The 13,345-nt window shown below is 35.6% G+C and overlaps 2 protein-coding genes across 3 annotated transcripts; one reads left to right on the forward strand and one right to left on the reverse strand.

Annotated features, from left to right (window-relative positions):
• The first annotated feature begins 5,497 nt into the window (after positions 1-5,497).
• LOC136854399 (ATP-dependent RNA helicase glh-2-like) lies at positions 5,498-6,867 on the forward strand. 2 transcript variants are annotated; one of them, XM_067130701.1, is made up of 3 exons: positions 5,498-5,634; positions 6,122-6,305; positions 6,342-6,867. In XM_067130701.1, the coding sequence occupies exons 1-3, from the start codon at positions 5,629-5,631 to the stop codon at positions 6,662-6,664; spliced, it is 513 nt and encodes a 170-aa protein (XP_066986802.1). In that variant the 5' UTR covers positions 5,498-5,628; the 3' UTR covers positions 6,665-6,867. The 2 variants fall into 2 exon arrangements, with proteins under 2 accessions (XP_066986802.1, XP_066986800.1); XM_067130699.1 differs by having other exon boundaries at positions 6,122-6,867.
• A 1,705-nt stretch (positions 6,868-8,572) lies between these two features.
• LOC136854556 (shematrin-like protein 2) lies at positions 8,573-11,124 on the reverse strand. Its single transcript, XM_067130904.1, has 2 exons — positions 10,985-11,124; positions 8,573-9,247 (listed from the first exon to the last, which is right to left on the reverse strand). The coding sequence occupies exons 1-2, from the start codon at positions 10,988-10,990 to the stop codon at positions 8,720-8,722; spliced, it is 534 nt and encodes a 177-aa protein (XP_066987005.1). The 5' UTR covers positions 10,991-11,124; the 3' UTR covers positions 8,573-8,719.
• Between the last annotated feature and the right edge of the window lie 2,221 nt (positions 11,125-13,345).

A 13,345-nucleotide genomic window follows, 5' to 3' on the forward strand; every position in this document is an offset into this window, starting at 1 on the left:
TATCACGAACACACCGTTCTTTAACATGTGTACATGTTTTAGTATAAACGAAAACATTTCCACTTACTCTTAAAATTACTGTACCATTAACATTGGGTATACTTTTTCTAAATTGCTTCTTTTGTGTACCAGGCCCTAATGGATGCTGTTTTTTTTGATATTGGGAGTTTCTAATCGGAAGATGTTTTGGATACATTCACCATCTGTTACGAAGGAAAGTGAAAAGAAAATACATCAACTTGATAAAATCCAAAAACTTTGAATTAGTTATAATACAATCCTTGTATATCGTAGAAGAAAAGGGAAAATTTTTATTTTTCATGTAAGATGTAAAGTGGATTATTGACAAGCATCCAAGAAGCAACTGAAATAAAAAAAAGCTTGAAAAGTTTATAAGTGTTTCATTACTGCATTCTTTCAGATTCAACTAAATTTCAGACATTATGAAGAGGCAAAATATAAATACACAGAAATAAATTGGGCAAAGTGTTTGGAACGTCCACTACAACCCTCTCAGGTCAAATACACTTTCCTCTCCAACTAAAATCCCATTTTCACTGAGATCTCTCCGTCACTAAACAATATGAAAACTTTCTTTACAAAAACTAGTGTTTTTAGATGACGACGTTTAAGGGAAAAGAGTTTTCAAGGCTGTGTGGTTCTCTGTTGACTGTATGAAAACTTTCAGATGGGCACTGAACTGTTCAAGCCTTTGCTGACGCTCAGACTCTTTCTCTTCTTCCGGCGACAAACAAGATCCTTTATCAACAGTCCTTGGAAGATCTGGTCAGGAATTTTGGTGCAGGAATGTCATCTGGTGACTGGATCTTGGTTCCAGTACCACCAGGGATGCCCAAAGACGTTGTTGTAGGGACTTCCACCAATTGTTGGAGAGAGAATTACATTTAGACATCACACTTAGCATTCACATCATCTATCAGTCGTCTGCTTCTCGTGTTCTCAGCCCTGAACGATTCGTATGATTTCCTATGAATGCAGGGTACTTCCGGCATTGCGAAATCCAAGCTGTCCAAATCCTCTTCTTCATCCTAATCACGGATTGCCAGACTGCGATAGGCAACAGCCAAACAGGCAACGGGTACCTCCTAGCTGTTGTAGCTCGCAACACTAGGCAGGTTGCTGCTGCTGCAGTGTGTCGTTTTCTAGGAGTTTTGTCTTGGCTACAACTAAAACATTGAATAGTTTTCCTAGCGCAGTTGTGGAATCTTCTGATCTCTAAATTTTTAAGCGAGAAGCAAATTCATTCCTGTTTTTTGTAGACGTTTTTTGAATTCAGGTGTATCGATTTTATTTTTTGTTCCCTCATATTTATTCATTTACCGCCTTTACCTGTAACTTGTATGTCTCTCTTTTGCAGGCTGATTTCCCTTTGCAACCCTCTTGGGTTTTCAGTCTCTTGATTCTGTCCATCAGGGTTTTATGCTGAAGACTCAAAGAATTAAAGAAAGAAAGAGGTGCTGGTGTTAGAGAAGCACGCAGAATTGTTCATAAAATATCCAAGGTGACAAAACTTTGATTGGTACAGCAGAAACTGATGAAACTTAGGAGATGGAAAGCATAGGCTAACGATGGCATCACTGCACATGCACAAGATGGCTGGGACTTGGAAGTCATAGCAGAGGCCGAGCAAAGTTAACCTGACTGAATGTTTTCTCTCTGGTGGTAATGCCTGGACAATAATTGTAATTGCAGGATCGAAAAACCTCTCATTAATCTTCGATGTTAGTATACATATTCTGTTCATCACCAGTTTTATGTAACAAAACTACCCAAAACTCTCTCTCTCTCTCTCTCTCTCTCTCTCTCTCTCTCTCTCTCTCTCTCTCTCTCTCTCTCTCTCTCTCTCTCTTCTGGTAGTAATAAAGGTTTAAAGACCACTATTAAAGGTATAGATAAATTTCTGTTAAACTCCACAATCAATACACTCTTTATAACGTTTCCAAATGTCTTAAATATCACGAATTCTGAACGGTCGGTTTTAACTGCAAGTAGTTAATTTTATATCTAGCCTTTTTTACTACATTTATCTTTAACAAGCAACAGATGCTCCTTTTATTGGCGGAGAGTTAAAACAAATTACTCTACTTTGTAAGAACTATCATGAAGGTCCTGATATTCGGTCAACATGAAGAGTGTAGCCCATTTTTCATATCAAAAGTAAATCACTTTCATTTGTACGTAAAGTACAAATTAGCTCAAAACATTTATTCAAGAATTATTGTAGACAGGATTACACCTTTAATATCTTTAGCAACAACGGCAGTTTATGCATCCATCTATACACTTCCCTCCTTTTGGAAAAGGAATCACCAAAGCAATAAAAAGTGCAAGCTAACGCCATCTGTTGGATCCTGAGAGAAATATATCCAACCGGCTCCGTAGGTGCTTTTCTTTTTCTTTTCTTTTTTTTTTTTTTTTTGCCGGTACGGAGCTCCGTTTTCACTTTTGTACATCGTACCAAAATTGCAGGATTTTTCTTTCATCGTAGAGGAGGAGGGGCTGTAAACAACTTGATTAGCTTTCAGTTTTAAGTTTTTTTACAATCTCAACTGCATTTACAAGAAACATCTTACTATGGTGTATTCCGCATTTAAAATTCCCATGCATAATGTGTTACTGCTTCATGCCAAGTTGCGCACATAGTTCGAAGATACGTCAGAAGATAAAAAAAAAAATAGTTTATGAAATAGTTAGTAATTACATCCGTATTTAACTCGCTGTTAGGGAGAACTTCATCAGTAATAACTGCAGGTTAATGTGGATCGGAATGTAGCTTAACACTAATACAAATTATTGCACAAAGTTTCCTTCCTTTAATGAAAGACAAAAAAAAAAAAAAAAAGACAACTTAGACAATGAGGTGCCTGATTGAAAGAGTCATGGGAAGGATCTGGTCAGGAATGCAGATGCAGAAGTGTCACCTGAAGACTGGATCTTGGTTCCAGTAACACCCGAGACGCCCAAAGAAGTTGTTGTAAAGATTTCCACCGATTGGAGAAAGAATTACATTTAGAAATTATACTTATCCTTTACATAACCTATCAGTCATCTGATTCTCACTTGTTCTCAGCCGAAGAACGATTCGAAGGATTTCTTATAAATGAAAACATATTTCTGCATTGCCAAATCCAAACCAAACAGGCAACGGACACCACCATTAGGGTAACCAGAACCTAGTAGGCTTATTGGAACAAAGGCGTCGACCCCATTAGTTAAGGTCAGCTTGGAAAGAGGGCTAATGGGAGCACAGCAAATACGTAATGGTGAAGAGAATAATTTCCTGTGTTAAGAATCAGTATAGACTGGAAATAAGTAGCAAAAGTAGGGTCATGATTTTGTAATTAATAACATTCTCTTGCTTGGCAAACTACTTGAACTATGAATAAATTCATTTATATTTTTATTGATAGATTAGGTGCATATATAAATTTATGAATGTATACACGCTCACACACACACACACAAGTATATATACATGTATGTATGTATATATATATATGTGTATATAAATAAATATATGTATAAATATATATATATATATATATATATATATATATATATATATATACATAAATTATATATATAATATGTATGTATATATATATGTATATGTATATATTTATAAATATGTATATGCATATATATATTTATAAATGTATATATATATATATATATATATATATATATATATATATATATATATATATATATATATATATATATACTGTATATACATATACAGAGAGAAAGAGAGAGAGAGAGAGTGTTAGAGAGTCGGAAATTACCGTACTACCCTAAATGCAGCTGAACGGTAGTCGAGGAAATTCACGTCATGCAGGCCTTATGGAAGTAAGAATAATAGGAAAAAGTACCTCTACTGCAATTAGAATTCCACCCACACGTAACAGACCTGAGTACGATCACAAAACCCGTTTCTACCTCGAGTTCCGCAACCGGGACGCTTCAGGAACCAGCTGCCTTGCGTAAACTTCCATAGCTTCAGCTAGGGAAATTCCCTTTATTTCTTGGAACGTTACTCAACACAACTAAAGGAAAATAAGAGGGAAATCATTGCAAACTACACAGTAAGAGGGCTGGTGGAAAAATCCCCTAAAATCAAGCGAAGATGCATGGTACTACTACCCTGAACAGTTCACCTTGCATTTTACTAATTTATCTATATTTTTATCTAATTATTTGTTAATTTATTGATTTATCTTTTTTTGTTTTAATAACCGATCCCTTCTTTCTGTTTCCTTTTAACTTCAGTTGTTTCTTTCACATGGACACTATATTCTGTGGAAGCCTGAATTTCAAGTCAGTGCCCCCCGAAGGCTTGTTCCATGTGGATAGGGCTTTATCTTCTGAAGAAGAAGAAGAAGAAGAAGAAGAAGAAGAAGAAGAAGAAGAAGAAGAAGAAGAAGAAGAAGAAGAAGAATGGCAGAGGTTCTCGAAAGTTCTCGTTGTATATTTTCAAATATATATTTACTCTTCATGTTTTTTTTTTACCCACTTTAGTGACTCATTTGGTTGTGCAATTTTTATGAATAAAACCGCATTTAATCTCTGAAAAAGAAAGTTACTTTTAAGTTATGACTGTATATACCTATTTGATGCCTCTTAATGACTGAAGTTTTCTTTCTTATTTGCTTCGTTTTATTTTCTTAATTAATGACGTCATCATTGTCAAGTTTGCCATAAAGTCTTTCAATCAAAAGTATGTCTGAAAGGGCAACGCATCCATTCTCGGGATCTCTCAGGAGATTCTCCTTAGTTTTGCATTCCATTTGTGTGGATACTTTATATAGTTAATAAACATTTTCTTTTTTTCATTCTAAGCACTGAAGAAACATAGATAAAAAAACTTGTAGTCATTTGCCTGCCCAAAATAAATACCGCTATATCTCCATTTCCCGTTTACTATTTCATGTTTGTACTTATACAGACGAATATTAAAATAAATGTGGATATTTTCCATTGTTAAATTCTCGTATCATTCCTCAGAATTCCTCTCTCCCTTGAAACTTGTCCGTAGGTCCAGTGTACTTTTGGATGTATCCTTACGCTCACCGTCTGTAGAGATATTTATGAATGGAAGAAATTAAACTTCATGTTGTCTTCCCTCCTTTTCACTGAGAACTCCTCGTGAAACGATTTAATTAAAAAATTACATTGTTTATAGTTACAATACATTGTAAAATTATCCATTCAAAGCTTTTGTCTATTTCTTCTGTGCGTCACATCATTCCAAAATGTACATAAAGCCACCAAACATAAAAATAATAGACTTTATTTAAATTTCTGATTCCACAGACATTGGCTGAGTCTGAGGAACTTATTAACAATGTTCCCAGTTGGGCTGCGTTGCTCCCAAGGTCGGCCCCTCTCCAGTCACCCATAGAGAATTACGCAATGCAGACAACGCGTCTTCCAGGAAATTATTGGACTCACTTGGGCTTTCCAATACGGCAAGAGGCGTAAAAACCGGGGAGGGAGGAAGGGTGACCTCCTTCAGTACCTCAGCTTGGGACGGCATAAGGTACATAAAGGGAACCACCTTCCTGAAGAGGTATCATTCAACTCGTGTTGAGCTACAGTCAAGACAGAATGCAGGTTTGTGCAAATTCATTTAACATTCCCATAAGTAAAAACACGTTCTCTTGTAGGTTTATATTATGTAATAGAATAATAATATTTTGCAACATAAATGTTAAAGCTTACTCTGAATAATATATTGAAAATATAGATAGTCTGATCCAGTGATTGAAAGTGTAATTAGCTCAATAAAAACAGATTGTTCAGAAATACATGCTTGCGAAAATATAATCTAATAACAAGTATGATATCTGATAAGTGGCTTGTGATAATTTTTAAAAATTCTGTCTATGTCTACGATTTTGCTATTTCAGTTTCAATCCACATATCTATGTATACGTGTATAAACATGCTAATACTGTACATATTTCTTACATAAAGGAAATGAGCTAGCAAATACCCTTATTTATTGTAATTTATACATATTGATTCTTAAAGCTAGAAATCATTTAGATCTCGTCCACCAATCTGTAAAAGGTGACTCATTGGCAACTTTCTTATTCAGGGATTACGGATTTTGTTCGTCTGCTGTTTGGCAGCTTCTTCCTTTGCACAAAAGGACCAAGGAAATCAAGGCAACACTAGAATCTTCGGCGGACTTCTCGGAAGTCTTGCTGCAGGACTAAACAACGCCCTTGGAGGAGGTCACAACCATGGTGGCTTCAGTGGTGCCAACCACGGTTTTGGAGGTGGAATCAACCCAGGCTTTGGAGGTGGCTTTGGAGGTGGAATCAACCCAGGCTTTGGAGGAGGATTCGGAGGAGTCTCCAACACCTGCAGACGCTGGTGCCGAACTCCCGAGGGACAGGCATACTGCTGCGAGACCAACAATGAGCCTGACACCATTCCCTTCGTGAAGCCAGGTGTATGCCCTCCCGTTCGCCCTCAGTGCCCACCCGTCAGGAGCTTTACCCCTCCTCAGACATGCTCCAACGACAGCAAGTGCGGAGGCGTCGACAAGTGCTGCTACGACAGGTGTCTTGAGGAACACGTGTGCAAACCCCCTGTTGGGTCTTCCGGCTTCGGTGGATTCGGTTTTGGAAGATAATTCCTGATGGTCCCTTGAAAGATTATCATTGCAAATTATGTTATAAGGATCCGGTCGATAATAATTGACCTTATTTACTGTGATACACAACTACTTTAGAGTGTTAACAAATAAGTAGTCATTCTTTCTATCAATTCTTTTGTTAAAAAGTTTTCGTTTAAGTATGATAAGTACACACAATAATAATAAAATAATGATAATAATACGTTCATTTTAATTTATTGTTCCCAGCACCCGTAAGACCAGACGTACATGCTTAAAGTTGAATGGTTGCCATAGAAACTGATGTTTACATCGAATCCTGGAGTAATGACAATAATACGTAAAAACCTCGGTTTGTAGTTACCGCAAAACACTTAATAACACCATCACACCTTCATAAATGTGTATTTTAGTATTCTAATGTAATCTGATAAGTAAAAGTAAAATAAAAAAAACTCTGAACCATAGAAAAAGAAATAAAAATATAGTCTCGTCCAGCCAAGATCGGCTATAATGCTTCCTTCTCATTAAAAAAAAAAGTTATTTAAAGGTAAATGGGTCACCCTTCAAATGAAAGAAAAGTCTTCTTCATTATGAACATTTTAGACGCATTTGATTTAAATAATAATAATATTTATCCAATAAAATGATTCGACTTTGTTGCTATGTTGCATTAAAGGAAACTTTAATAAATATATTGAAATATCTCATACTTATATATATATATATATATATATATATATATATATATATATATATATATATATATATATATATTACTAAAAGGACCTCACTCAAACTGGATGGTATCTAATGGAGTACTTTTTCTGAATAAATACTCCATTAGATACCATCCAGTTTGAATGAGGTCCTTTTAGTAATTCTACTAATGCACAGAACAATTATGTATGTTATAAATATATTAATATATATATATATATATATATATATATATATATATATATATATATATATATATACATTGAATATATAGGATCATGAAAAATTTTATCAACTAAGAGATAGAAATACAAGGATATTGATATCAAATAGTAAATAGTAATTTTAATTCCTTAGAAGTTTTCCTTTAAAAAGGACAGCCATCTCTAACAGATCCCATAAAACCAGGTGAACTTGCTAGTGTTGACTGATTGCCATGAAAACCGATGTTTACACGAAGTCACGGCTTAAACAAGGCGTTACAAAAACAAAGAAAATATTCTGTTTCGTGGTATTGTCCCAGTAATGTTTCTCATTATGTTTTCCAGGTAATGTTTCTCATTGACAATGAACAATTATAAAGGTACTTATAAGAAAGAGTACTGCTAGAGCAACTTTCACTCCGCAAAGAAAGTAGGGGAAATTATTCTTATCTTTCATGAAAACTTGAGATTTGTTTTTGAGACGGAATTCAAAGAGGTTTAATAAAAGGTACGATCAAGAATAGAAAAAGATACATGACAAAGAAAAGATTGTTGAATCTAGAAATAAATGGTTCTTGGGCAAGCTTGGGACAATAAATTATATATGTCGACGCACGTGATTTATACGAAAGTCAACACAGATATCTTCCTTCCATCTTTTATGTTATATTTTGACAGCGTGGTATCTTCCTTTATATTTTACAATAGTGTTTTACCCATGACGCCTATTTTTCACACTTTAAGTGCTACTTCTTCAATCACCTTTCTTTCAGAGAAGTATTATGAAATTTTAGCAAGGAAACCTCCTCTTTACAATCTGTGATTGTATTCATTTATACTACCCATTAAAAATGTACAGTTTCAAACTTCAGTACATTATAAAGTTGCCGATTTTACTCGTGCGTAGAGCTTTATTGTTTTAATGGATGCAATTTTTATGCATGGACAAGACTGAAACTATCTCCAGCCACATGAAGGTAGTACGTGAAATGAAAGAGGACCAAACTATTTAATAACATTTATTCGTCATCACAGTCACTCCAGCAAAATCAACAAGTTAAAACATCCTTTGGCATAATTTATTATCTTCGACTAAACTACGAAATCAAGTTTATTCGACATTATTTGTCAAGGAGAAATAAAGAAGGAATTAACGGCCGAATCCGCCGAACCCGCCACCAAATCCGCTAGACCCAACGGGAGGTTTGCACACGTGCTCCTCGAGACACCTGTCGTAGCAGCACTTGTCGACGCCTCCGCACTTGCTGTCGTTGGAGCAAGTCTGTGGAGGGGCAAAGCTCCTGACGGGTGGGCACTGAGGTCGCACGGGCGGGCATATACCCGGCTTCACGAAGGGGAGGGTATCAGGCTCGTTGTTGCTCTCGCAGCAGTATGCCTGTCCCTCGGGAGTCCGGCACCAGCGTCTGCAGGTCTGAGAAATTCCACCGAAGCCTCCCCCAAAGCCTCCTGGGCCGATTCCACCTCCAAATCCTGGGTTGATTCCGCCTCCGAAACCTGGATTGAATCCGCCTCCCAAGGCACCTCCGAGGGCGTTGTTCAGACCGGCCCCAAGACCTCCCAAAAGACCGCCGAGGAACCGAGTGTTGCCCTGATTTCCTTGGTTGTTTTGCGCGAAGGCAGAAGCCGCTATGCAGCAGACGAACAACACCTGTAACCCCTGGCGGAGAGAAAAGAAAGCTACAATGTTTCATCTGGTTTTCAATTAAGTTTGCAGATAATTTTTTCCAAATGTTTAAAACGTGATATCGATTAATTTTGTCATAATTATACAAGTAATGTGTCTCTATTTAACCTTAACCATGTAATACATAAAAATAAACTAATTCAAAATGAATGTATGTAAACACAGAGTATTCTCAGGCATAATTAGAAAATTCATTGGTATCTTAAACAAATTTAAAGGACTGGCTATTCATACTGTAATATATATATATATATATATATATATATATATATATATATATATATATATATATATATATATATATATATATATGTATGTTATATATATATACATGTATATATAAATTACATATAAATTTTTATAAATAGCAATACTTATTGGCTAGCAAATCAGAGTAAAAAGTTAAAACTAATGGCTATTGATAAAACCCTTAGAAGATATTTACAATAAAATATAAAAGTACTGAGCATATGTGAAATAAAATACATATGTATATATATATAAATTATATATATAGTATATATATATATATATATATATATATACATGTGTGTATATATATTTATATATATACAGTATATATATATATATATATATATATATATATATATATATATATATATATATATATATATATATACTGTATATATACATATCTTATGAATATATATATATATATATATATATATATATATATATATATATATATATATATATATATATATATATATATATATATATATATATATATATCTTTATATATGTGTATATATATACTGTGTGTGTGTGTGTGGTGTATAAGTTAATATGTGACTGTATATGTACGAAGATAAAATCCTAATTATTTGTCAAACAAGATTTATCAAGTCCACAAATAGACAAGTGTATTTATACTAATCCTATATAACAACAATAACCTACAGCTCATATTCTGCCCCTGCAAATATATATGTGCTTACTGGCTTATTCTTGCTTATATTATTTTTATACAGAAAGTACAAATGTAAATCTCGTTAGATAAAATGTATCTTCTTTTAACCTGGTATACTCATTCAGCTTTGTCTGTGGTTATATTTTATGTGCAAATCTGATACCATCTGCACTGCAATTATGAAAATTGAATTCTCGTGGTTTTTTAAACGTTCACGGAAAAATATCTGTCACAAAATATCTGATAATTTACATTAAAATTCTGGCAGCTTTGACCACGCAAGTTGGGTAGTTAATGAGCTTTTCAATACTGCAAGTTTGAAAAGCTCACCAACTACCCAACTTATGTGGTCAAGGCTGCCAGAATTTTAATGTAAATTATCAGATATTTTGTGACAGATATTTTTCCGTGAACCTTTGAAAAACCACGAGAATTCCATTTCCATAATTGCAGTGCAGATGGTATCACATTTGCACAAATATTAACATTGACAAAAGAAGATATATTATTTTAATCATACTGCAAGTATAATTATGTATATTTTATCCACCTCATATACTAAAACAGCGTAAGTTGATGTTGCTAATTAGTTGCTTTCAATTCAATAAAATCAGAAAAATAAAAAAGAATCTGATTCCGCGCAGTTGTGACGTCTAAATCGAGTTTTGTTTTGTCAACATAAACATCCACAAAAAAGTGGCCACTTCCTTTCCTATGACCAAACTCGTTTTCACCAACTACACGCTCAAAGAAAAACCAAAAGTACACTTGGCACAAACCTTCATGTTGTCTTGCTTGTAGCTCACCGTGGAGTGAATGATGCAGACTCTTGATGGTGGGGCCTTTATATACCCAAAGGTACGGCGTCGTAGAAAGAGAGAACGGGAGAAAACCCTTCCTTCTCGATATTAACGTCTGTCCCTAACCCTTCCTGGGAAGCCCCAGCAGGTGACCTCCAGTAGTAGAAGCTATCTCGGTTAGTTCCTAGGAAACGGCGGTGGTGATTCCCGATGCGCATGCGCATAAGGCAACGATGTTTATCCTTTTCATTTCCTTATCCAGGGTTTGTTTTCTCTTAGTAGATGACGTCTATCGGGAACTTACGTTCATAATGCAAATGGATCTAAGATGAGACCTCAGTTTTGAGTGCTATGATATATAAAAAAAATATAAATGAACTGGTTTTACGCGCCATCTCCAAGGCAACAAGGAAGATACCACCCATGCGTAAACTAGATTAGAATGACGAAACGACGAACGCTAACTGTATTTCTAACCCCAGCATAAACAAACAAACATCACGTGTTGGTAACCTTCTAGTAGCTGATATCAAGAAGAGGCAACTGCCGGTGTCCGACCCAAGGACACCTTCTTGCGCTGGCATAATCCTCGCGGAACTTTTTCTCTGAGAAGAGAGAAAAAAAAAAAACATACATCCTGATGATAGGGTCCCTGATATTTCTAAATGGCACTATTCTTTTTGGGAGCTCACACGTGGAAATATAATTTTACAGAAACTGGAGACTTCTAGTTTGAAAACACTGGAAACAAGCCAGAAAAACATTGTTTTGGCGGAGTGTTTGTATAGAGGCTTTGTGTCATAGACCTACCGGTCAAGTTAGAGGTGTTTACTGAGTATGACGTATCCACGTATCCTTGTCTTTTGCTGCGTATGTCGTGTTGGTCCCTGGGGGTGTGGGGGTTGGGGGGGGGGGGGATACGAAAAAAGAGAAAGATTGTGGTAGACTTAACCACATCTACAAAATGGATCAGTCTGTTAAGGAGACTTGCTTGCGGTCCAGGTCAGGCCTGAGGTATTGCTTTTGCATCGGCAAATCTGGTGCTGGGTTCCATAACTTCACCCACAAGCCTCCTTAGGACTACTTGACTTCAAAGTCCATTAGATAGTATCATTTCAATAATGGAGCGGCTGTTGGTAGGGCCATCTTAATGTTCTTGAGTGACGGGATATAAGGGATATATATGAGTAGTAATGAGTCATAGAAATGCAAGGTTGATTTTCTTTATTTTTAATTTTCTGTAAAAGAAAACTATTGTGCCAGCTTTGTCTGTCCGTCCGCACTTTAATCTGTCCGCACTTTTTCTGTCCGCCCTCAGATCTAAAAAACTACGAGGCTAGAGGGCAGCAAATTGGCATGTTGATCATCCACTCTCCAATCATCAAACATACCAAATTGCAGCCCTCTAACCTCAGTAGTTTTTATTTGAGTTAAGGTTAAAGTTAGCCATAATCGTGCTTCTGGCAACGATATTGGATAGGCCACCACCGGGCCGTGGTTAAATTTCATGGGCAGCGTCTCATACAGCATTATATACCGAAGCCACCTGAAGATAGATCTATTTTGGGTGGCCTTGATTATACGCTGTAGCGGCTGTACAGAAAACTCGATTGCGCTGAAGAAACTTCGGAGCATTTTTACTTGTTTATTTTTCGTTCTTACTAGTCATTCTTGATGTCTGATGGGCACTTTTCGCGTATTCCCGTGATTTTGATATTCCGAGAAGTCGGAATTAACTTTGTAACACTAATATTGAGGTAAATTCTCTCTCTAACAAATGTCTGTTTAAAACGAGAGACTAAAAATATCCACTTCACAACGGGCCTCTCTCTCTCTCTCTCTCTCTCTCTCTCTCTCTATAGTATATATATATATAGTATATATATATATATATATATATATATATATATATATATATATATATATATATATATATATATATATATATATATACATATATATAATAATGGTTGCCCATAAAAACACGAAAGAGGATGGATCTCTAGCGTTATATTTTGGAAACTACAATACCCTTCAACGGACGGGTAACGGTTTAACAGGCAACAGACCAGTGGTCTTTTTACAGCCGAAGGAATGATCCAACAATCGGCCAGTACGTCACTCCTGCTGAATGCCTCTTCATAATCCTTTCAACCGCTGGTTGGAGGAAGATTTTATCAGTAAGATTCGAATCCCAAGCTCCTTTCGAGAGGTTCATCGTATGTCTTTGCTTGATCAGTGACCATTGTACAATTTGGCTTCTGAGCCGCTATAAATTATAAGTGATATATTACAATTTACTCGATGATTATGATTATTTATGTGGTTGGAAATATCTGA

The sequence above is a fragment of the Macrobrachium rosenbergii genome, chromosome 29 (genome assembly GCF_040412425.1).
Source record: "Macrobrachium rosenbergii isolate ZJJX-2024 chromosome 29, ASM4041242v1, whole genome shotgun sequence".
Lineage (NCBI taxonomy): Eukaryota > Metazoa > Arthropoda > Malacostraca > Decapoda > Palaemonidae > Macrobrachium > Macrobrachium rosenbergii.